The sequence below is a fragment of the Halichoeres trimaculatus genome, unplaced genomic scaffold, assembly GCF_033239565.1.
Source record: "Halichoeres trimaculatus isolate MK-OKI-2021-1 unplaced genomic scaffold, fHalTri1.1 fHalTri1_scaffold_4, whole genome shotgun sequence".
NCBI lineage: Eukaryota > Metazoa > Chordata > Actinopteri > Labriformes > Labridae > Halichoeres > Halichoeres trimaculatus.
The window spans coordinates 30,421,731-30,444,756 of record NW_027437182.1 but is presented as its reverse complement, the minus strand read 5'-3'; the positions used below and the strand labels follow the sequence as shown (position 1 = coordinate 30,444,756).

Here is a 23,026-nt window from a genome sequence, read left to right as displayed (position 1 = left end):
TATCAGAAATTAAGCAAAGAATGAATACATTTAAAGTTGCTTTTATTGTTTAAATTGTAAACACTTTTTGTGTATTTTTACCCACATTTTCTTCCAGTAATGGCCATTATTTTCCCTGACAATATTTGAGATTATGTCTTTGGAATTTGATTGTTTAACAAATTGAAGGTCAAACTTTTTTTGGCACAGTTTTCCAGTCTGTTACTAACAGAGCTGAGGTTGTTAAACCATAACATCACCACCAACGTGAGAATAGGCTAAGTAGAATATATTCTAAGGTAATCTATCTCTTTAAGGCTCACCAGAGAAAAAGTCTTTCACTTGGGCTTTTTGCAGGTGGCGTCAGTAAGAATCAAAGGTCAGTTTATCACAGCTGTTCCATTCATCAAAATGCAAACAGTGTCTCTTGCCTCTGCATGCAGTTAAGCTGTGTTAGTATACTTTTATGAATCTTCACTCTTTCTGCATTATCATACTCATTGTGCTCTTTTTTGTAATGAAGTCCCAGCCAGGTTTCAGTGACTGCTCCAGTGAGGGTCCAGTGCCAGGTTTTAGAGCGGCCTCTGCCTGTGTCTGGCAGCAGCGCAGCATGAAAGCAGTGGGAAACAGAAACACTATGGCTGCCACTCTGTCTCTTACTCAGGTAACACTGTCTTACAACTCAAATATAACGACAGCAAACGTTTCACGGCCTCTGCCTGTTTTGCTCGGAGACACTATAGATTTGTTAAATGAAACTATATAGACAGAAAGGCGAGCTTACCTCGAGCCTCGTCCCTCTTTTTGGAAGTTGAGTGCTGCTGTGACTGGGAAAAGTTTCTGCCTAATCTCTTTGGGGACTGCGTAAGGGCGTAGCTAGCTAGCTAGCCTGCTAGCTAACAGCAGTTTGTGTGAAGTGTTTGTGCTGTTATTTGGCCGCTTTGTCAAACTTGAGAAAAGCCTTGTAGTGTTTCTTGGCTTCAGCTCGGTGGGGAGTGCGGATAATCACGTTTTGAGCAGCCTCGTTTTGCTGCAGGCTAGTTGGTCCTGGCTGTGAGATGTTAATACTAGATACTCATGTGTGCTCCTGTTGTGGCTTAACTGTCATATTTTCGCCTCTATAGCCGCTCCTACTTTGTTTTCCCCATCAAACTAAGCAATTTTAGCAATATAACTTCTGTTCTGTATTTCTATGCTACTTATGTTACTTAGTTTAGTGTTCGACCGAACAACCAGCCAATCAACTGCTATAAATACAAGTAAACGTGCCTCTCTGACTGACTTTGTGGTTTCTCTGTGACCTTTCTGAAGTGGACGTGAACTGTTAGCCGGTTAGCCACTGCCCCTGTTATGTGTTACATGTAAAACTCCGAATAGTGCTGTATTTTGTTTTGCAACCAATAAGAGGAAGTAAACTTGGTAGCCACTAGCCAGCAATGCGGTGACAAAATATCAGACTGTTGCTAGCTAAATTAAACTCTGGGATGTGTTTGTTTGCACTGTAAATAAGTTATTTAGCAGGTAGCTGGCTGCTCCCGTAGGTATGGTACAGTCACAGAGCTGTTACCTGAGCCACTGTAGCCTCTAACAACACACAAGGGCTCTCTGCCACTATTATGTCTTAACTGATGAGTTCAGAAACCTCTGAAGTGACTTTTCACTGGTGTACCAGCTAGTCATCTCAACTACTTGGTAACCCTTACACCGGTGTTCTCTTTATGTTGTTAGTGACATTATTGTGTTCGTATTATAGGTGAAGCTCCTCAAATAAACTCAATGTGAAACCCCTTTCACTGTATTGTATTTGTATTTGGGTGGTGATTGGGGCTGTTTTTTTCAATGCACAATTAAAGATTCACCAGTACAATGACTACAGTGTTACAGCCACCAACAGTTCCAGGCACACTATTGTGTGTCGCGGAAAAGAAGTTGCATTGGCCACAGAAAGATAAGTGTGTGGACAGTTATCTTGCTTTAAATTGGCAGTTGACATAGCTGACAGATAACTGTGCTGATCGCAGGCTGAGTTTTTCCTGTTAGTCTTCTTCTGCATCAGGCTGACTGACCACTTATCTCTGCTGTACTTTTTTTTTTTTGGACTGTTTAAGTTTATTCCTCACAAACTCACTGATTCATTCTCTGTTCAATTACTCTCACCTGTTCCCTCATTTGCTGCACCTGTGGATTAAAAAAGCATAAAAAGTAATGTCATTTTTTAGCTATATGGAGAAGGAAATGCTGATGCGTTTCCTGTTCAGCCCAGCTGTGGACAATAGTATGAAAAGAGGAAAGGGCTGTGTTTAGAGTGGGTATGAGAGAAAGCAAAATTAGCTGCTCTTTGTGGAGTGACACCCTGTACCAGCCGTTAGAAGCAGACCATCAGTACCCTCTGGAGACCTGGTTTATGTCCCGAAGTCAACGTGTGATTTAGCAAAAACTGTGTGTGATGTTGTGAGTCATAGCAGTTCTGAGAAATGTTGAGACATATATTGGAACACTCTTTTCCAGAAAACTCACAATAGCAACACATGAAACAGCCCAACACATACTGGTGTAACCTTCTTAAATAACTGTTTCCTGCTTTTCTTTGCAAAGTGATGAGGACAAAAAAGAGTTTGTACTTACAGCTCAAATCTGATATATGTTGCCTACTATTTTATCTAGAGTAGTTGTGATGCCTCACCCTAGGTTAGTCTTTTTGCCAGGTGGTAGAAAATCTACATTTTTGTCTCATTTAATTGTAAACAGACCTTATGAAAAGGCTCGGCCAAGATGAGATGTTGCACATTTTTCTTAGCACTGATCAAAGTCAACATGTTCATTTCTCCCAGGCCTAGAGTTTTAACAATGCAGCTGTTGCCGTGAAAGAAATGTGTATGGGTATGATGAGTAATGATGACGCTGGAATTGAACATATTGGTCAAAGTCTGTGTGTCCTCCATTCTCCATCTGTAATGGATCAGGCTCTTTTTTTTCCTACAGCTGTCTTGGCTCAGTGCATGAAACACGTATGGTAGCCAGAAAAACGTTTGTTCATCAGCTGAGATTTCAGAATTAAGAGAGGATTTGATTGTAGTATATTCCCAGTCATATTATTCCCACATCATAAAAGTGCACCAACTTTAAATTTGTCGACCAACTCTAACTTTTTATTCTTTTTTATTGCCTTTACAGCTTTCCAGTGGAAATCCAATCTACGACAAATACTACCGACAGGTATGCAAAATGTCTCCTCTAATCTAAAGAATTGGTGTTGAGATTAAAAATGATGTCTTAAGTTAAAGAGTAATTTGAAGAGGATTTTGGTGTACAGTGCTCTGGGTGAAAAAAAGGGAAGAAAACAAAAGTGTTGAGAAAAAGCTTTTTTATCTTCTCTATCTCAGTGCACTTAGTCTCTAAACTCTCAGCTCTCAGTAGCACAGAAAAAGCCGTGGTGTGTTAGTGAACAGTGATCTCTCCTCTCCTATCATCTCTATTCTTTGTGTCCAGTAAAGGAAGTCTCTCTCTATGAATTAATAATGTTTCCCTTTGCCCAACATGTCAGGGGAGCTCACTGTGAGCCTCATGAAAGACTACTCACAGATCCAATATCAGGCTAATCGATTGCTTGGGAAACAGCTTTGGTTTATTTTCAGTATTGATTTAAGCAGCTCCTCTTGCATGTTTCATTTCCTTTTTTATTTGCCTGTGTCTTCCTGATGAGAATGCGCTGTAAGCTTTTTCTGCAATGCAGACTGAAGCTTTCACATAGGAAATTCACGGCCTTTCACAACAGCGCAGATGTGTTTTTTGATGAGATAGATTTCATTGAAATATCATTACCAGTATGCGGTTTAATTTTTGGGTTGTGTTTTTTGTAGGTTGATCCAACTGGCAGTGGGCGGGTGGCAGCAGCAGATGCAGCTCTGTTCCTGAAGAGGTCAGGCTTGGCTGACTTGGTCCTAGGGAGGGTGAGAAAGATTCAAATCAGCACATTGGCAATACTCTTTTATTGTTTTTAGTGTTTATGTTGATGAAAACAAGTGTCTCAGTTTCTTCTGTCTCCGTAGATCTGGGATTTAGCAGATTCTGAACGTAAAGGTGCTCTTAACAAACAGGTACAAATGCACTGTGGTTCTGATCATGCTTGATTGTGTTGTGCAATGTGTTCAGAGTGTGCATTATTTCTGAATTCATGTCACAAGTAGTGTGCCTTTACTCCACAGCAATTTTTCATTGCGTTACGGTTGGTGGCCTGTGCTCAAAATGGCCTGGAGGTGGCACTCAAGAGTCTTAATGTGGCTGTTCCTCCCCCCAAATTTGTAAGTCTGCATTCAACACTTCAGCACAAATTATATCAGATATCATTTAAAATGCTGCTATTCATTTAAAATAAACCCTAAAAAGTTTCACAACACCAAGCGTTATCCTCTTTCCCTCACATTTTTACCTGCTGTAGTAGTGAAATATCATACCTGGTTTTATATTTCCACAGACTTGTAACATTGATCTTTTTATTTCGTAGCACGACACAAGCAGCCCACTGTCAGCAGGAGGAGCAGGTGAAATTCCCTGGGTTGTCAAGGTGAGGCAACTTTATCTTTTTGCTTAAATACAAGTAAAATTATATCTGTTTGTTTGTCAAGTTTGATATTTTTTTATTTCTAAAGACCTTAACTCTACAAAAGGCTGACATTTCTTTACTTCGGTATGCTTATGCGAATCACATTTGGTCTTTTATGTTCCGATCACATATGATAGAAGAGAAATCAAGTGAACAGAGTGCAGACATTTTGAGCCTCAAGACCAACCACTGACTTTAGTAAATGTTCCAAGGTGAACATTTGGTTTGACGACCATATCAGTAAAAAAAAAAAATATTTTGAAAGATTAGAATCTCTAGTTACGTTGTTGAACTGCCTGGGAAATTTCAGTGTTTCCAACATCACACAAGCTAATTTTAAAATATGTCGAGACTCACTTTTCTGCTTTGAGTTCAATTTTATTAACAGAATTTATCTTTTTTTTCAGCCTGAGGAGAAGATGAAGTTTGACTCTATCTTTGAAAGTCTGAATCCAGCAGGAGGGATGCTAACAGGAGACAAAGTCAAGCCTGTCTTACTCAACTCTAAACTGCCCGTTGACATCCTCGGCAGGGTACGATCCTGACACTTTATAGTCATTGAATCATGTAGAAGTGAATTGTTTCTAGCTATAGCATAACCTTCTTATTATCTCCAATCTAGAAACAAACTGAGTAATAATGTGACGGGTTATGTGTCACACTATGAATGAAAGAAAAGGAAAGCACACTTGGTTGAAAGTTAAAAGAAAATGCAAAATGAAAGTCATTGGGAGGGAAAAGTCATCAAAGAGGAAGTGAAAAAGACGTGTCTCATGGAGTTTTGTAATGATTCATGAACAACAATATCTATGTGTGTTGAAGGTTTGGGAGCTCAGTGACCTCGACAGAGATGGCATGCTGGACAAAGATGAGTTTTCAGTGGTAAGAGATGAGCTAATATTTTACTACTAGAAAGAAACCACAAGGATTGCACTCTGAGTCTGCAGAGACTTTCATCTCAGACCGTTTCTGAACTTTCTGAATTCAAAACTGTGAGCATACTACTGCACTGATCAAAGTTTTTCTAGCTCTTTGACTGAAGAAAGGGGCTTTCCCTAGTCTCTGCTGTCAAAATACTTTTGCTTAAGGTATTCACATGTAACAATATCAGACAGTATCAAAACAGTACCTCAAATTATGAAAATATTCCTCCAGGTTGATGTCAAGAATGATTTAAGATCTGGATAACTTTGCACACTTTATACACAAACAACATCCAATATTTTGCATCGATTTATACTTAATGTGCAATCCATGAAGCTTTTACATGCTGTGAAAATCATCTCTGCAGCCATGAAGGGAACAGTTTCCAGGCGTTTGGAAGAAGTCTGACGGCTCAATGGTTACAGGATGGTAATATGCTTTCATTGATTTCTTCTTCTGCATTTTCCCAGGCCATGTATCTGGTGTACAGAGCACTAGAGGGGGAACCTGTTCCCATGTCTCTACCGCCCCCCCTGGTTCCACCCTCAAAGAGAAAAAAACCCTCAGTGCCCCCTGTGATGCCCCTATTACCCTCGCCCCCTTCAGTCAAAGACAGTCGCTCCTCCCATTCTGGCTCCAAGACCATGCCCCACCCCCCTAAACCCACCCCAGCTCCTGCTCCCACACCAGCAGCTGCCCCTGTGAGTACCTGACCAGTCTCTCTCTTCTGCCTGTTGTATCTGAGAAGCGCTCTGGATGTTTTTTTGTTTTTTAAAATGTCAAGTATCTGAAACAGAAACATTGAAAAATGATTTCAGGGTGGCTAGTTCAGTGTGTTTTTCAAAAGAGAAAGGATAAAGGATTTATGATTGTAAGTACGTTTTGAGCTACTGTCCAAATGTAGTCAGGATTCCACTGTGAAGCATCTTTGGTGCGAGTAAAATCTGTTTGTTTGCTGTGCAGTGGGTGGTGTCACCAGCAGATAAAGCAAAGTACGACGAGTTGTTCAGCAAGACAGACGGTGACATGGACGGACTTGTGTCTGGACCTGAAGTCAGAGACATCTTCCTAAAGACGGGGTTGCCCTCTGCTACACTTGCACGCATCTGGTAAGTGGGCATAGAAAGCTTAATCATATTTTTATCAAGTTTTGTAAAGCACACTCAACTTGTGGCTTTTTTGTATTTAAGCTTTTATTTAGGTTTATTGATTTTAAACTGTCTCGTCATGTCACATCACTGTCTTCATCTCATAATGTTTGCCTGTTCAATTTACACCAAGAAATCTTATCTATTTCCCTGGAGTGACTGAAAAAAATGCAGAGCACACAAAACATCACCTTCTCACAGTTGACCTTTTGTTGAAAGTAACGTTTCTCCTAAAGACAAACCAAAACAAAAGCTTTTGGGGTGGAACAAAAGTTTCTTAAAGCAGACAGACACAGAACAACAGGAAACTGCAGTTTCAGTTGTGTCAGTAACCAGAGAGAAGCAGAATGTAAAGATGGGTAAAAAGAGCATAAATGCATTTAGTAATGACAACAGTTTCCAGAGTTTGTTAGGTTGTGTTGTCAGATGTATGGAACATACTGTGTTTTACATTTTCACTGTTATTGTTAATGAATACTAGTTGAAGGTCACAAAGGTTTATTTCAACATGGATATGATATGAATGTCCTTGGTTTTCTATTTATAATTAATGACAATGACATGAACTTGACAATTTGTGATTTTGAAGAAGCAGTAATAGTTTTGTCCCATATTAATGCAGAGTAATAACAGCATCCAAAGAACTGGCAGTACATGCTGACGCATCCTACCAGGCAGTATCACCTCATATGGATTTTATGTCTCCAGAACATGTAGTCCTGTTAATTAGGACCATGGTGAATCAGGACTAAGTGTTTGTGGCCTGAGGTGTAAATCGTTTCCCCCTTATGTAACATCATTGTTTGTGTTCTCAGGGAGCTTTGTGACATTGGAGACATTGGAAAGCTAACACGAGAGCAGTTTGCCCTGGCACTTTATCTGATCAACCAGAAGCTGACTAAAGGCCTGGACCCTCCACAGAGCCTCTCCCCGGAGATGATCCCTCCATCGGACAGACTAAACATTAAGCAGGTGAGTCACTCTGAGTGCTCTCTGCATATGAAGAAACCCTATGGATGACTAGATTTTTTACTTGTCTCAATTCAGCGTGAGGATGTGCCCGACAGGAAAAAAATTAAATTGAAATGATCAAACGCAAACCTTGATCAAATCTAGAGAATCCCTAATGATGAGACTGGTGTCAGATGTTCAGATTATTAGAACAAAAAGCCTGCAGGGAAGATGAGACAGTAAAGTGCGGAAAAACTGGATGATTGTGTTAATAACAGAAGGTTTGAGTGTGTCTGTAAATGTCCTTTTGAAATAATACAAAAGATACTAGGACAGACTTGATCTCACATTGATTGCATGCTAAAATACAAATTAATATTCCATTGTGCAGTTTTAACTTATCACTGTAGTAGATATCTTTTGAAAAATTACATTTGAGGTTCCTAGATCAAAATTGTGGTGTGAGCCCCCCCCTCCCCAGTTGATTTTTTTCTACTTTTTGAGGTGTGCAGCTTTGTGTGTCTACTCTTTATATTCATTTTATCCATTTCACACATGCAGCAGGAATATCTCACGTGAGTCTCAGTTGTAGCGTACATACAATAGTGTCTGTCTGTCACTGAAAAAAAAATGTGTGAAACCTAAGTGTATGCAGATGTCATTTTGTTAGTGGGCTGTTTCTGTTGAGGTGGAAAGCTATATTTTGGGAAGACAAAACATTAGGTTAGTAGACACCAATAAAAAGCTCAAAATTAGCTTTAGCAGACATAGACTTAAGCCTGAGCTTCCCTCAAACAGGTTGTGTCTCCATTCATTGTTTCACGTGTGCTGACTTAAAGGTCTTCACTGTAGCTTTGTGAACTGTTTGTTTTTCTTATGCTGTGAGGTTTTTCACCTACATCCTGGTATCTCCTAGATTGAAGAGTAAGGCCCCGTTTACAAGACAAAGTTTCATCTGAAAACGCTCAAATGCAGTGAAAAAAATCTGCTTTTAGACGGAAACGCTGAGGGACTGAAAACTCTGTAGTAAGCACAGCAGGCCTGCAGGTGGTGCTATAACTGTCTTGTCCAGAAGCCTCTTTTGGGAGATCTCCACCGAAGTAGAGTTGAGCTGATCATCTGGTGTATTGGGCAAAAGTGGAGCAACGGATGCACATTTTGTTTGGAGACAGTTCATAGATACAGTAGATTGAGAAGCACAAGCATGACAGGGTAGTTCGCGACGACCGTAACAACGGTACTGTTGTCCTGTTGTATGCGCTCACGCGACACTGAGTGTGACGTCAGTGTTTCCACTGAAAACGCGGCAACAGTGTCGGCAGCATTTCAGAGGAATCCTACTTTGGAGGCTGTTTTCAAAAGTTGCGTTTTAGGCCGGCGGAAACGCCGTTTCCGTGTAAACGTGAGGCTGAAACGCAACAAAACTCTTTCGTTTCACCCTAAAACCGTTGTTGTGTAAACGGCCCTCAAGGCTTTACCCTTTGAATGTGATTGAGAGGTTACTCTTCCTAGCCCAGCTCACAGGATCATCCTTAACTTGAATTAGCTAAAAATGATGTCATCTCCAATCTTTCCTCTCTAGAACAACTTGGCCAACCTGGCAGCTGACTTCTCTGCTATTAAAGAGTTGGATTCTCTCAGTAACGAGATTGTGGAACTACAAAGGTATGTTTTTATGGCTCTGCATTTGACAACAGTGAAAAACCTCCATGTTCATGCAGATTTTGTCTCTGGTAGAGACCTGAGATACCCAAAAGAAGGCCTGTGGGATACAAACAGATAGTATAAAGCAAGATGCTGCAGTAAGAGTCTTTTTTGACTGTATTACTCAAAAAAAATGTCTGCAGAGGTATTCAATGTCACCATCAATTAACATTCTTGGGTTTTAAGCTGGGGACTGTGTGAAGTCCAGGTGGCGGGTTTTTTTTGGCTCCTGCACTAAAAAGCCTGGATGCATTTTTTCAGCACTGGCAGTATGTGTGTGTAACTGGTCCAGGTCTACAAGATTATGTCACTCTTACTGTCACACATTCAGTCTTTCTGCCAACACTCCCTCCCACGGCTTCCACGAAAATTGACAAGCACGAAAATTTATTTACAAGCTTCCAAATGCAGCAGAAGGCTGAAGCTGAATTATGTAGCTGCTCTTTGAAATCTAGATGGAAGAATAGGGTGCAATATTTGTCACATTTTAAAGACTTCTTCTGATACATTAAACAAAGTGCAGCACAAGCTCTAAAGATATTTATGTCTGTATTTTCACGGGTACAAGTACTGAATTTAGACTGGAGGCGTTTGCTTTGGCTTCACATCCTCTTTTATGCTAAAATACTTATTGCAGTCTTTGTATGAGCAATGGTTAAATATCATTATCAGCTGTTACAGGTTTCATTTCATAGGTATCAGAATAACTCTCAACAGTGAAAGATGAGAGTGAGAAGTGAGAAACTGCCCCCCTTCCTCTCATTTAACTCAAACACATACACTCTCAGACAGCTGTGCTGACAGCTGTGTGTTAACGTTAAAAGAGAGTAAGAAAGATGTACTGAAAAGGAAACTAAGTTTAGAGCTTCAGACCGGCAACAGAGGAGAGGGGCTTAAAGTATGATTCGTGTTTGTAACTGCTTCAGAATCTGGCAGCAACCCTCTGCTGATGATGATGATGATGATGAGGAGGAGGAGGGTAAGAAGGATGATAATAGGTAAGTGTTAGAGAACAGATATGAAGCTCAGGTGAGGTTGACTGGAGTTCTGCTGCCGGATGCACCATAATTAGGCAATGGTGCAGATTTGTATGAAATGAGAGAAAAGAAAAGCTGTTATTTTTAGAGACATTTGGCAAAGACTGTACGGTGTAAGGATGATGCTTGTTTTTAACCACAGTTACCTTAGATTCTCTCTTCACTAGTATAATGAGAGCAGTGTTATGTATTTTTTAAAAGAACATGTACACATGTACTGCACATTAAAAATTCAACAAAATTGAGGTAATTTTCTATAAATGTAACATTATTGCAAAATGTTCTTTTTTATATGTATGATCAGCTGTTTCAACATTTAGCTACATATGAAAATGAGAAAATCTTGGCTGTTATTTGACTGTAAAATACATTTATAGGTTTGTCTGCAGTTATCTTGCCACAGATAACTCTTCATATTTCAAGAGTTGAAAGACTTTCATTTTGCTGTTATACAAGATCAGCACTTGACAGTAATGCTCGTGTTTGAACCTCTTAAATGATATTTTTAGTGTCAGTGTTAGTGGAGATATTTTGTACACATTTGTTGTCTGTCAAACACAAGTTACGATGCATCCCGTTCCATGTTTTCTCTGGCGGGATGGATGAGAGAGTGTAGAAGAGAGGCTGAACATTCAGGCAGCACAAATGTTAGATGATGAAGGTTGGTTCATCATCACTCATCCCTCCTCCCTCGCTTTCTCCCTCCATCCTCGAGGCAGCCATCTGCTTCTCACTCCTCATCTCCCACACATTTGACTGAGCCAGCACATGCTCACTTTTTCCATCACTCATCCTCATAGCGCTTTGCAGAGCTGCAGCTCCACAGCCCTGAAGTCTTGCACACCATTTTATTTTATTTTTCTACTCTCATCATTTCACACTCACACACCTGCTGTAGCTGCAGGCTCTCTCTCTGCCGCTCTCTGAGTCGCTCTTTGTACTGTCTGAGTAGAGTTTGGGATTTAAGGACATCATGGTGGCTCAGGGAGAAGAGACTGTTGGGGTTCAGGCGCAGGGGAAAGAAGGATCATTGGAGAGCTGGCTAGGGCTGGGTGGGCTTGGAGTACCGGTTTTACCTTCTCTGTCCTCTGTGGTGAAATACTCCTGTCTCTTATGTTGGAACCCCAGGGAGAAGAGCACGGTGGAAGAGGAGATCAAGGAGAAGGAAGAGGCCATCAGACAGCGCAGCAGCGAAGTGCAGGTGAGGTCCTGATGTTTCCATTTGTCAGTGTTTGTCTGTGTGGATTTATGGAGGGACAAAACCAAGGGCATGTTGGATGTTTGTGAGAACATCTTTGAAATCACAGCTTCATACCACTGCTGTTAGAACACATAGAACATAAGTGTGTGAGCACGTGTGTATTTCAACCTCTTTCCTTGTGTAAATGAAAACCCGGTTCAGACGGCAGGTGCTAAAGCAGTTGTTGATTTTTGTTGTAATGGATACACTGGAGGAAGGGATCAATAATACATTTGCCCGGCTGTCTCAGACGCTTGTTCAGTTAGTGCTTCTCAGCAAAGAGGGAGAGGCCGGTGTCCTTGTGTAGGCGTGTCTGTCTGTTCTGAGCCTGAGAGATGGGCTCTATTTTAGGATCTGATGACTTAAAGGGCTAGTCTGCTCCGCTTTTGGGAGTTCAGTCTGATGTCGGAGCTTGAGTGTGGGACTCGGGGGAGTCTCATGCTGACGTTGCTGAATATCTTGGCAGTGCGGGGTAGCCTCCAGTGCTGTTGGATATTTATACTTCAATGTGTTTTTGAGGATGTAATCCTGAAAAAGCTTTATCTTGGTTGTTGTCGTGATCTGGGTTACTTCCGCTGCCTGGACCACAGTAGCCAGAGAAGATGAGATCTTTTTTGTGGCGATCACAGTGAGGCAGGGAACTCCATCTATAACTCAGGAGACACTGTTTAACTGCGTTTGCTTTAGAAGCTGTTTTCTCAGCTTCATTTTCACAACCTTTGAAAATAAGGTGAATGCTTCCTCATCAGAATTCATCTCTTCGTATTTGGTGTGTGTGGATTCACATCTATACATCCCTCTTCTGCTACATCTGGTGCATCCCTCTTTGCTGTTTTGATCTTAATTAACAATTCATTGCAAAAGTCATTTCAGGACGCTTCTCAAATAATGAAGGCAGAGACTGAACTCTGTATTATAATTCATAATATATCCGTTCATTTTATTTCTTATGAGTTAAAAGCCTGTTGTTCAGGTGGTCTCTGAAAACAGCTATTGTTTTGATTTCTTGTCTCTGCTGAATCTCACTTCTTGTGTCTGGTGACTCATATTTCTTAGTGGTTGAGCCACAAAGAAATATTGTTGAGATTCATATGAATTGTTGTTGTAGCTTAAGTCTTTTTTTTTCAGTGTTAAGAAGTGAAAAATCAATAATCACATGTTTGAATCTACCATCGATCCCCTTTGGCTTGTTGTCTGCAGGATTTACAAGATGAGGTGGCAAGGGAAAGTGAGGAACTGCAGCAGCTTCAGTCTCAGCGTCAGAAAGTCCAGGATGCCCTGGATGAACTGGACCAGCAGAAAAACTCCCTTGAGGAACAGTTGTCTCATATTCGCGCACAGACCAGCCAAGAGACCCAGCTGGTAGGTCTACTCTACTGTACTCTACAGCTGTGAGGCAGATGCCTTTAACACGGCTCAGAAAAGACATGATATGTACATGACTGGTTCTCATCCTGCTGTGCGATATTATTAAACTCATGAATGTTACACCAATCACAGATTTCATCACTACAGTCTGAGCATGAGGAGCAGGAGCAGAAGATTTGTCAATATGAGGAGGAGCTAGTTCAGGCCAGGGAGGAGCTCCTTGCTCTGCAGGAGGAGAGCAGAAAGCTGCAGGAGAAGGTCCAGGCCGCCCAAGAGCAGCTCACTCCTCTGAAAGAGTCTGTCAGAGACTCCTTTACTCAAGTGGCACAGGTCAGTCTCATACCCATCAAGTTTCCTTTCTCTGCTGAAAGTCCTGATGTGTTATTTTTCCATCAGTCATTTATCCTTCAAACACACTCCTCTCTCTGCTCCCCTAGGTTCAACAGAAACTCAACGATCTCCAGGTAGAGGAGAGATCTGTCACTGCTCAGCTCAGCTGGAAGAGAGCCCTGGAAGACAGCTCTCCTGTCATGATGAATGGCTCAGCAGGCCCCACTGCAGAGATGCACCAGGTGGACCCCTTCCAGCAGGACCTCTTCCAGGAAGATGGGCCTAAAGAGCTGAAGGAAGAAGATCCTGTGGACATCTGGAATCAACAGATAGAGCATACGCAACCAAAAGAGAAGGGAGAAGAGAAAGAGAAGGATGACGAAGAGGAAGAGGAAGAGAGCCCAAAGACTCCAGAGGAGGACAAAAAGGAGCCTGATGCCCTGGATGATCTGTACACTAGTTTAGCTTCATCTGAGTTGTACAACAATGTTTCCTCTCTCACGAAGTCCAACGAGAATCCAGTGAAGGTAGGAGTACTCTTGAAACTAAAAGGATTAACACATATCTGCCTCTGAAATTGTCCAAAGCTGTGCTTTTATTCTTTTAATACTTTAAACTTTATTAAACCACAGAAAGTAGTCTGTGCAGAAAGTAGCTTGCTTAATTTACAGATTGCATATTCAAAGTTCATTTTTCAGGAATGTAGATTTTAATACAGTCCCAAGATAAGTAACAACACTTGTTTTCTCCAATATTCTCAGGAACAGAATAGCTCCACACCTGGCATCTCCTCAGAGGTTACAGATGATGCAGAGGAGTTGCCTAAAGAGAGCTCACCAAAGGTAAAGGATACGAGTGTTAGAAAGTAAAGAATACAGTCCTCTTGTGTTTGTCCCTTTTTGTCTTATTTTGATTTTGTTTTGCAGATGACAATTCAATCTATAGAACTTGTATTCATCCTGAGGCCGTGTTTAAGTTGAAACAAATTAAACAGTGTCTTACAAAACTTTGTGTTATGATACTAGTTTGAAGATGTAAATGCTTCCAAAAGCAGATTAAGGATGCCCAGGAATGTCTCAGTCAGATTAATCGATTATAACACAGTGATTTTGTTTGTAAGGTTTCATCACCAGAGCCAGAGAGAAAACAGGAGCCGCCAGAGTCTGCAGAAACCAACACCTCCTCGTTACCCCCTCAAATCGGCCCTCGTTCTCAGCTCCCCCAAAAGGACCCTCCCTCCCTCCCCGAGATGGACTTCTTCCACTCAGACCCCTTCACTGACCGTGAGTCCCAAGAAACGTCTCAAAACTTTTCATCATTTTAAAAATAACATGCTGAAGTTTTCCAGTCAGGTAAAAAACTGATCTACTCTTTTACACTTTTTGTTTGGTTTTAAGATAATTTTTCAGGAATTTCTAACAATAATTCTCAAAAAAGATTTACAGTGTTCATATATTGCACCATGTTTAGTGGTCAGGTATTTTCAGAAGGATTTGTTGCCAGTTTGTCACATTTGGCACCAAAGACTTGTTCAGCTGATGTGAAATGGTCAGATTAAAGATTCTCTCTTATTCGTACAGATGATCCATTTAAAGATGATCCGTTTGGAAAAGCAGATGCTGCAGGTAAGTTCTTGAAGTTAATATCATGATTTCTCGCCATACCTCAAAATATCCCACGAACTTCACGTTGAAGATCCGTGTTTCTTCCCCTGTCTTATCAGATCCATTTGGAGGAGATCCATTCAAAGGGTCAGACCCTTTTGCTGCAGACTCCTTCTTCAAACAGACCTCTAGTGCACCCTTTTCCTCAGACGACCCCTTCTCTGCCTCAGCTGACCCGTTCGGTACCACTACTGGAATGCCAGAGCCAGACCTGTTTGCATCCAGACCAAGTGACACAGCAGCTGCACCAGCAGCAGAACCAGCAGCAGATTCAGATCTCTTCGCCTCCAAACCGGCAAATCTAACTCCGGTGGCCAAGGATCCGTTCAGCTCCTCAGGGAACAGTATGGCAGAACCTGACCTCTTTGGAGGTACAGTGAACGCCGTCGGAGAGGCGGATCCATTCGGCTCCCAGGACGGAGGGACTGACCCCTTCAGCTGCTCTTCACCCAACTCTGATCTGGCTGTGGTGTGTAGTCTGGTCACCATACGCTCAGCCTCTAGTTTAATTAGAAGTTGGCAGGATACGGAAAATGAACCAAATCTTAGTCAGTCAGAGTTTGTACCATGCATTTTTTTCTAAAATCACCAGATGAATAAAACGTCTTTCTGTGCAATTTAGTTTTAAGCATATTTATATCCTCTTCAGAGTTTACTGTATAATGTTCAAAGAGATGAAATATCTTTTGTGCTTCTTGTTTTCTAGAAGGACTCAGCAGCATCCAATGACCCGTTTGCCCCAGGTGGTACTACAGTCAGCACAAACTCAGACCCAGGTATGATTTGAGGTATAGTGCCACCTTCTGGGGCAGATTGGTTTAGCATGTCATGTTTGGAAAGTGGTTTTGCATTAAATCCTTTATGTGATATGTTTTTGCCTCTTTGGGTTCAGAGACTTCTGTTTCCTCTTTTGTTTAAGATCCGTTTGCTGCTGTGTTTGGAAACGAGTCCTTTGGAGGGGGCTTTGCAGACTTCAGTGCCTTGACAAAGGTAACCCATGTTGTAGGTGACCTGTGCAGCTCTTAAAAAATCCTTTCTTTAGAGTTAAGCTGAAAATCAAGTTGAACATGGTCCCCCTCATTGGTGCAAGTAGAGTGAAGTGAACTCACTTCTAAAAAGAGATAATCCAGGAAGAGTGTGGCTGAGTTGTTGAGTGCTTTGTGGTTTTTGGGAGGAAACAACTTGAACCATACGACCCAGCTCTCCCCTGTGGAGGAAACATCCACTAACGCTCTGTTTTCTCCAAAGACCATGTGTAATATTTACAGTAATATCAGAATGTCTCTTTATTTGTCTTGTTTTTTCAAAGAGTGCGTCTAATTTGTGTTTCAGTCAAATGGTTCAGACCAGTTTGGCATCAACAATAAGAACCTGTTTCAGGAAGACAGTCAGTCAGCCAGCCCTGATGTCCCTCCAGCCCTGCCCCCTAAAACGGGTACGCCAACTAGACCGCCTCCTCCACCTCCAGGTCAGTGCCTTGATATCTCATTGTAGGAATGATGACAGTATGTTTTCCAAGTTTGAGTCATTCAAAGTAAAGAAAAACTCCTCAGTTCTCTTTCTCCACACCTGTCTGCATCAGGTAAGAGATCGTCCATCTCCAGAACAGAGTCGTCTGACTCCTTCCAGCGGCGAGGGCACTTCCCTGCAGGAGACTTTACCTCCTCCTGCTCCTCCTCCTCCCTGCCTGCTAAGGATCCTTTAGCCGACCCCTTCGCCCCCTCCTCCCCTCCTCGCCACAACGTACGGGAAGCTGACCGATTTGCCAGCTTTGACAAAGTGAGCACATCCCTCTCGCCCTCTCCCTCACCTTCAACTGACTCTCAGTAGTCACGCCCTCTTGTCTATTCTTCCTGCTAACAAAGCTTATTTTTGAAGATTTTATTTTTTAGATGCAAATGAAGTCAGCTTTGTAATCACTCCATCCACTGCCACCATAAACCCCCAAAGACATGAACCGGTCAGCTTTACACAGTAGCGTTGGCTAATCATGCTTCCCTTGCTTTTAAATAATCCCTTTTTCCTGATTAAAGCTTATTATAAGCTATTAAACATTCAATATTTCAGTTTGGGGTGTTTTGTCATCCTGTGTGATGGTGTGTGTATCTAGATTTTTTCCTCTGAATGCGTTGCGTTGCCTTCAGAGGATTCTTCACATTTGTATTACCTTTGTGTTTCAAACGGGTGTTACGACCGGACTTTATTTAACCAATCAGATTAAAGTCACACTGTTGCACTTTAGGAGAAATATTAAAGTATGGACATCAATAGAATGAGATGCTAATATATTAATTTTGAAACATTTCTGTTACAAATAAATGTACTATAAATGTCTCCTGTCATGATAACACGTCCCTCCTAACAGCTGGCAGTGAATGGAGAGATAAGAAGCTGATTGGCATTGGCAGTCCTATATAACAGCCGGTGTATGTTAATATATTTAATTTCCAAATCAGATGATTTTATGAAGGCATAATCTGTCATTTAATGCACCTTTTTACACTGAAATGTCTCAGGAACATTCCAAATGCCCGTTGCTGCAAACTGTTAATTACGTGCAGAAACTTGGCAAGCAGTCGATATATTGCTGAGTTTGCACAACAAAAGCCTGAAGGTATTCCATTCGTTGACCTCGACCAGCATGATGCAGCATGATGCCCATTGCGTAATGAGTGAGATCCCATTCAGACCGTTACAGTCGAGGTTTGTAGGTCACTCTTGTTGATTAGAAACCCAATGATTGCACTGCTCCACGAAATATTGTTGTGACTGAGCTACATTAAAGGTGCCTTTTTGATAGAGATTTTTCTTTCTTTTCTTTTTTTTGTATAATGAGAGCCAAGTAGCAGGAATTAATACAAATCTTAACAGAAAAAGGGAACTACAGTTTCCTGTGTTTTTTTCCCCTCATTGGTTAAAAAATGTTTATATATTTAGATTTCTAACAATAAAAGTAACAACTTAACGTATAACTGTTGGGGGAAAAGAGAAGACGAGTCTATACACGTGTTGGGGCGACTGTTTAGAAAGACACTTCTGATTCTGGTTTCTCCTCCTGTCACATGCCTGCACCCTGCATGTCCCTGTCCATGAATGCACGCACCTCATTCAAACCACTGCCTCCGCCATTCTTTTATACACTATTTATTCATCTATAAGTCTGTTGATCCATCCTTCATCCATCAGTTCCTCTAACTCTCGTCTGGTCAGCAGTGTGTTGTGGAGAAACAGATGGCCTGTATTCTCTTGTGTGTGTCTTTACATCCTCTGTCAAAAGAAAAACAAAGTGTTGAATAAAGTGTTGAATCAAGGGCTCCATCTCTGGCTTCTGTGTGCATCCATGACATCACTCTCTGCAGATGCTTGAGCTCTTGAAAGACCATATGAATGATTTTGCATTTGATGTACATCAACCACAAGATGTGAAGAATGAAAATAGTTGCAGGCACTGAATAGAGCATGATTTCTAGGTTTGCAATTACTTCCTTCTTTTCAAGCAGCCTCCATTTGCTTGGTCATTTCTGAATTGTTGTGCCACTAGAAAGCATGTTTTTACCTTAAAAACATATTTTTAAAATTATTGCAGGTGTGATTGGTGTTTATCATAAGATTGATGTCAGTTCATGATAATAAAAATGCCCTCTTTTGCGTTGAGAGGGCTGTTAGAATCGAAAGAAGTTGATATCAATGGGCTAAAACATTTTTCTTACAACACTATTTTTTATTTTCATTCAAAGTACAAGATATATGAAGAGTTTCTTCAGGTCCAGATTTTAAAACACATCATTTCTCTCACCTCCTGTTTATGTTAGAAGCAGCAGTTGGCTGTAACACATAGAATTAAATGTATAAATGCATGCCTTCTTCTTAATCCATCAACTGTTTCTGATTTCTCTCTCTTAACATGTTTTGCAAAATCACCAGCTCTAAATTACCTGCCAGTGATTGTCATTTTTGCTGCCACCTTTCTTTTGCATGCAGCAGACTGACTGTAGTTCTTTATGCATGTCCTGTCTGTGTATAACAGAGTTAATCTGGCCTCCATGTTCTGACGCTCATCTGTTTTTGTTGTGATCCTTCAAAACTGACCTCAAGTTACATGATTCTTTTTTATTTCGAATTGAGACACTCATGTTATATCCTGTTTCCACTGCGATGTTTTCAGAATGTACAACAACACACAGCTTAGGGAAAAATATAGGTGCTTCCTTACTGATCATCTTTGATCCAGGAGAACTAGATTTATATTTAGGCCTGTTGAGTTGTTTTGTATTTAGAGATGTTGAGTTTGTAAACCTTTTTCATGATGCGCTTTTGTACACCCCAATTTTACCCTCATTCCAGTTATTCCAGCCATGAGCCAAAAAACAGTTAAAGATATTATACAATATGACTTAATGGATCATCACTGTGGGATGGCTTGGCTTGGCTTTATGAGTTTCAACGATTTCTTAATCCCTGGTAGATTGGTATCAGCTAATGTGGTTGAGAATAAGGAACAAGACATTTAAAGCAGTGTCACTGAAATATTATAGCTTCAAATTGAATTAGTCTAACCATAGCTTGGGCCTCCTTTCTCTTTTGTTCAAAAATTGCCTTACAAAATAGGAACAACACTCCACCCTCTGGGGCCGCAGGTCCCTGATAACCATATTTAAAGGAAGTGTAATGGTGTAATGTAATGGTGTAATGTTCCTTTACTCCTAATGATACAGATCTTAAAGTGCCAGCAACATTTGATACTTTTCAAAGGCAACATTTTAAAAGGTATGGCGTCTTTCCATACAGTGGACTTGTATTTTAAAGCTCAATGATTTAGGTTCAAATTTTGATATTCATTGTTTGTCAGGTATCTGAATTCAGCAGACTCTTTAGTACCATGTGTTAACTGTGTGTTTGTCTGTTTGTGTCTCTTCTCCCCTCATTTCACTGTCCATATCTGGCTCCTTCCTCTCTTCCTGGTGTGTGTTTGTCATTACTCATGGAGCAGTATCCCACAGAAGAAGACATGATAGAGTGGGCAAAGCGCGAGAGCGAGCGAGAGGAAAAGGAGCGACTTGCCAGGCTCACCCAGCAGGAACAGGAGGACCTGGAGCTCGCTATCGCACTCAGCAAGTCTGAACTCTCCTGAAGAAACCCCCTCCCTCCTCCCCCTCTGGCCTGGCTCGGCTTGGCACAGCACAGCCTGGCCTGGACCAGCCCAGAAAGCACCAAAGCAAAGTGGGGACTGTATAGGACTGATTCAGCAGCGTATGCTGACCCCATTCAAAGACCTTCACAGAACAAACCCATCTCTGAATCTTTCAACACTCATTTCCTCATACTGTGTTCTCTCTTCACTGCAGTAACATCTTTTTTTTTTCCATCCTGTCAGTGTGTGTGGCTTTGTGTCAGGGGAGGGGACTAAGATGTAGCACACAGAAAAGATTGTTGAAAATGAAACACAGTGACGGATTTCAAGATTGTCAAATGTAAAAACTGTTGCGTTCAATACCAGGTAACACATCCTGCATTAACATAGAATGTAATTTATTTAAACATGCACTCGAGAAGAAGTCCTGTCTTTATCCACTTACAGTACTTGCACATTTTATATAAAAGACCTCATCTCAGTCTTGCTTCGTAGGTTAAAATGAAAAATTCATGACATTTCTTTAATTAAAAATAGACAAGGTTGTTTTGCAGAGCCCCAGAAATATCCTTCCAGCTGTGAAATCATAAACTGTGCAAGCTTGGCAAAGTGTGCATTTGAGAGGCACTGCAACAAAATGTAGTCTCTGTGTTCTTTGTCAGCCCGGCACGACAGATGAAAGTCTATAAAGTAAAAACAAAAGAGAAATATGAATACAGGAGGGTGACAGAATTTATCCTTTCGTTCTTATTTTACTGGAAGTTAACCCCTGATATGTGAAATACACGTAGAGATACACGAACAAACCCGTTTGCTTCTAAAAACTTTAATACCTTCAAATTTCACAGTTTATTTGTTAAGCCCAGCTTCACTTTTGCCTTTGTTTAAATTTTATATCTTTCGGGACAGTAAAAAGGAATAAAACTACACGTAATATAAGTTAATAGTTTAAGTTAGCATTAATCATCAGGACACACTACAAGGGATTGCACAAACCACAACAGCTTTAACAAAATTCAACATTCGATGTCTGTCATTGTTAGGCAGCTTTAGAAATGTTATGAAAACCAAATTACTTCTAAACTTTAGATTAGTATTAACTCTTCCAGTGACCGAGATGTTTTTGTTGATCTGAAATTCAAGGTGTATAAATTTTTTTTCCAAACTGTGGAGAATTTGAACATCAATAGAAAACCATGCGATCAAAATAAGAAAAATGACATGAATTAATGTATGAGCACAGAAAAAAATCACACCCATTTAGGGCATCGGTGCCGAAATCAGTATTGTTCAGTTATTTTATTTTCAGTCTTTCTGAATTCAATACCTCTGATACTGGTAGGAGGAAAAGTTTTGTAATAAGATATGTGTTTTTCAAAAACCTCATGTAGTTGATTTTAGTTTCACCGTTCAACACCAGTTACCATTTCAAAGTGAGACATTTTGAGCTTTTGTTTTTGAGTAATGGTATCAACATCTATTTTCTCCAGGTTGTGTTTTTTGTTGTTGTTCAGGAGAAGCTTCTTGTGTTTCAGGCTGCACACCTCAGGCTTGGATTTAACTTGCAAAAAAGGTCAGCTGGTACGGGAAGGATGCTCACTCTTGTAAACGCCCACGTTTCATTTGGTTGGCCAGTGATTCTTCCTCTTCTTCTTGCTGACTAACTCAGAGTAGCTCCTGCCTCTATCCAGAACCTTTGCTTATTTCTGAATGAACAATCCTCAGCATCTTGGACACCACTGATTTATTCCTGTTTAGACAGAAAATCTTTCCTCTTTAGTTGATACTCATCACCTGTACAGTGCATTTCTTATATGATAGTTCATTGTAAATAGAAAAGGCTTCATCTGCCTGCTGAACTTTCTTGTCATGCTACACTTAAGAGTTTTCATTTTCTCACTCATAAAAGCCACCTGTCATGCTACTCCCATTTGTACAGTCTCCTCCATATTTTAAAACCCAAAAACCACTTGGTATGTTTCTAGGCTTACTCATAAAGGCTTTTAAAAACTCAAGCTAATTGTATTTTGTTTATTTTCTAACATGTAAAAAAATTAAAACCTTCATGGGAGGTTTTGCCAGGGTATGTAATGCATTTAATTGAAACAGAATAAATATTAAACATTTAGTTTTGCAGTTTGTGTGTTGTGTTGGGACCAAGTCAGTGGTGGAAGTAGACTCAGTTAAAGACACTGCTTTACAAATACAGTTAAAAGTATAGGTGCATACTTAATTTATGGCTTTTCAAAGATAATCACATAAAATAGGCAAACAAGAAAACAACAACAACAAAACTGCCAACACCAGAAGAATGAGAACTGCGAAGAATGAATACAGAACTCCTATGTTGTCATCCTGTGCTACATATTCAAATACAAAACAGTATTGGAAGCAACTAAGAATGTCTCTATCCTGCCCTCCAGCTTCAAATTTGTTCACCCAACATTATTAATACTCTCTATTAGATAAACAATAACACATACAAATGAAACTTCTGACCAAAAAGACTGTTTCTATTCTACAATCAATACGTATACCTAAAAATCTTAATACCTCCTCAAAATTATAACAGTATGATCAACCACACACTAGTGTATGCTATGTTAAAGGTGGTTATGCGGCTATGTTTTGTTCATATTCTTGGTACAGCTTAGCAAGGTACATTTATAGTTCTATACTGGCCATCCATATTGTTTATTTCTGTGTTAATGGCTCAGATGGTTAGCTTACCCCAATCATTTTTTTTCTAGTTCTTCTTCTTCTTCTTATTATTATTATTATTATTATTATTATTATTATTATTGTTATTTATTTATTTATTTATTTATTTATTTATTTATTTATTTTTAAGGGCTTGCCCTTCGAAAATACAGACAAAGCTTTTTAGGGCAAGGTTCCATTTTTCTGTCTTTTTAAATTTTGCGTATATATATGCAAGCTTCTACGC

General features: G+C 40.4%; 1 protein-coding gene across 2 annotated transcripts; it reads left to right on the top strand.

The window, feature by feature from the left end:
• The first annotated feature begins 569 nt into the window (after positions 1-569).
• eps15 (epidermal growth factor receptor pathway substrate 15) lies at positions 570-22,192 on the top strand. Of its 2 annotated transcripts, XM_074669106.1 has the most exons (25): positions 570-643; positions 3,154-3,195; positions 3,840-3,929; positions 4,029-4,076; positions 4,185-4,280; positions 4,484-4,543; positions 4,990-5,115; positions 5,405-5,464; positions 5,977-6,207; positions 6,470-6,615; positions 7,470-7,626; positions 9,188-9,270; positions 11,475-11,547; positions 12,787-12,948; positions 13,087-13,284; positions 13,392-13,811; positions 14,046-14,126; positions 14,405-14,567; positions 14,865-14,909; positions 15,008-15,417; positions 15,655-15,724; positions 15,868-15,938; positions 16,281-16,416; positions 16,531-16,727; positions 19,939-22,192. In XM_074669106.1, exons 1-25 carry the CDS (start codon positions 590-592, stop codon positions 20,077-20,079), a joined length of 3,360 nt encoding a protein of 1,119 aa, XP_074525207.1. In that variant the 5' UTR covers positions 570-589; the 3' UTR covers positions 20,080-22,192. The 2 variants fall into 2 exon arrangements, with proteins under 2 accessions (XP_074525207.1, XP_074525208.1); XM_074669107.1 differs by lacking the exon at positions 19,939-22,192 and having other exon boundaries at positions 16,531-17,769.
• The last annotated feature ends 834 nt before the right edge of the window (positions 22,193-23,026 follow it).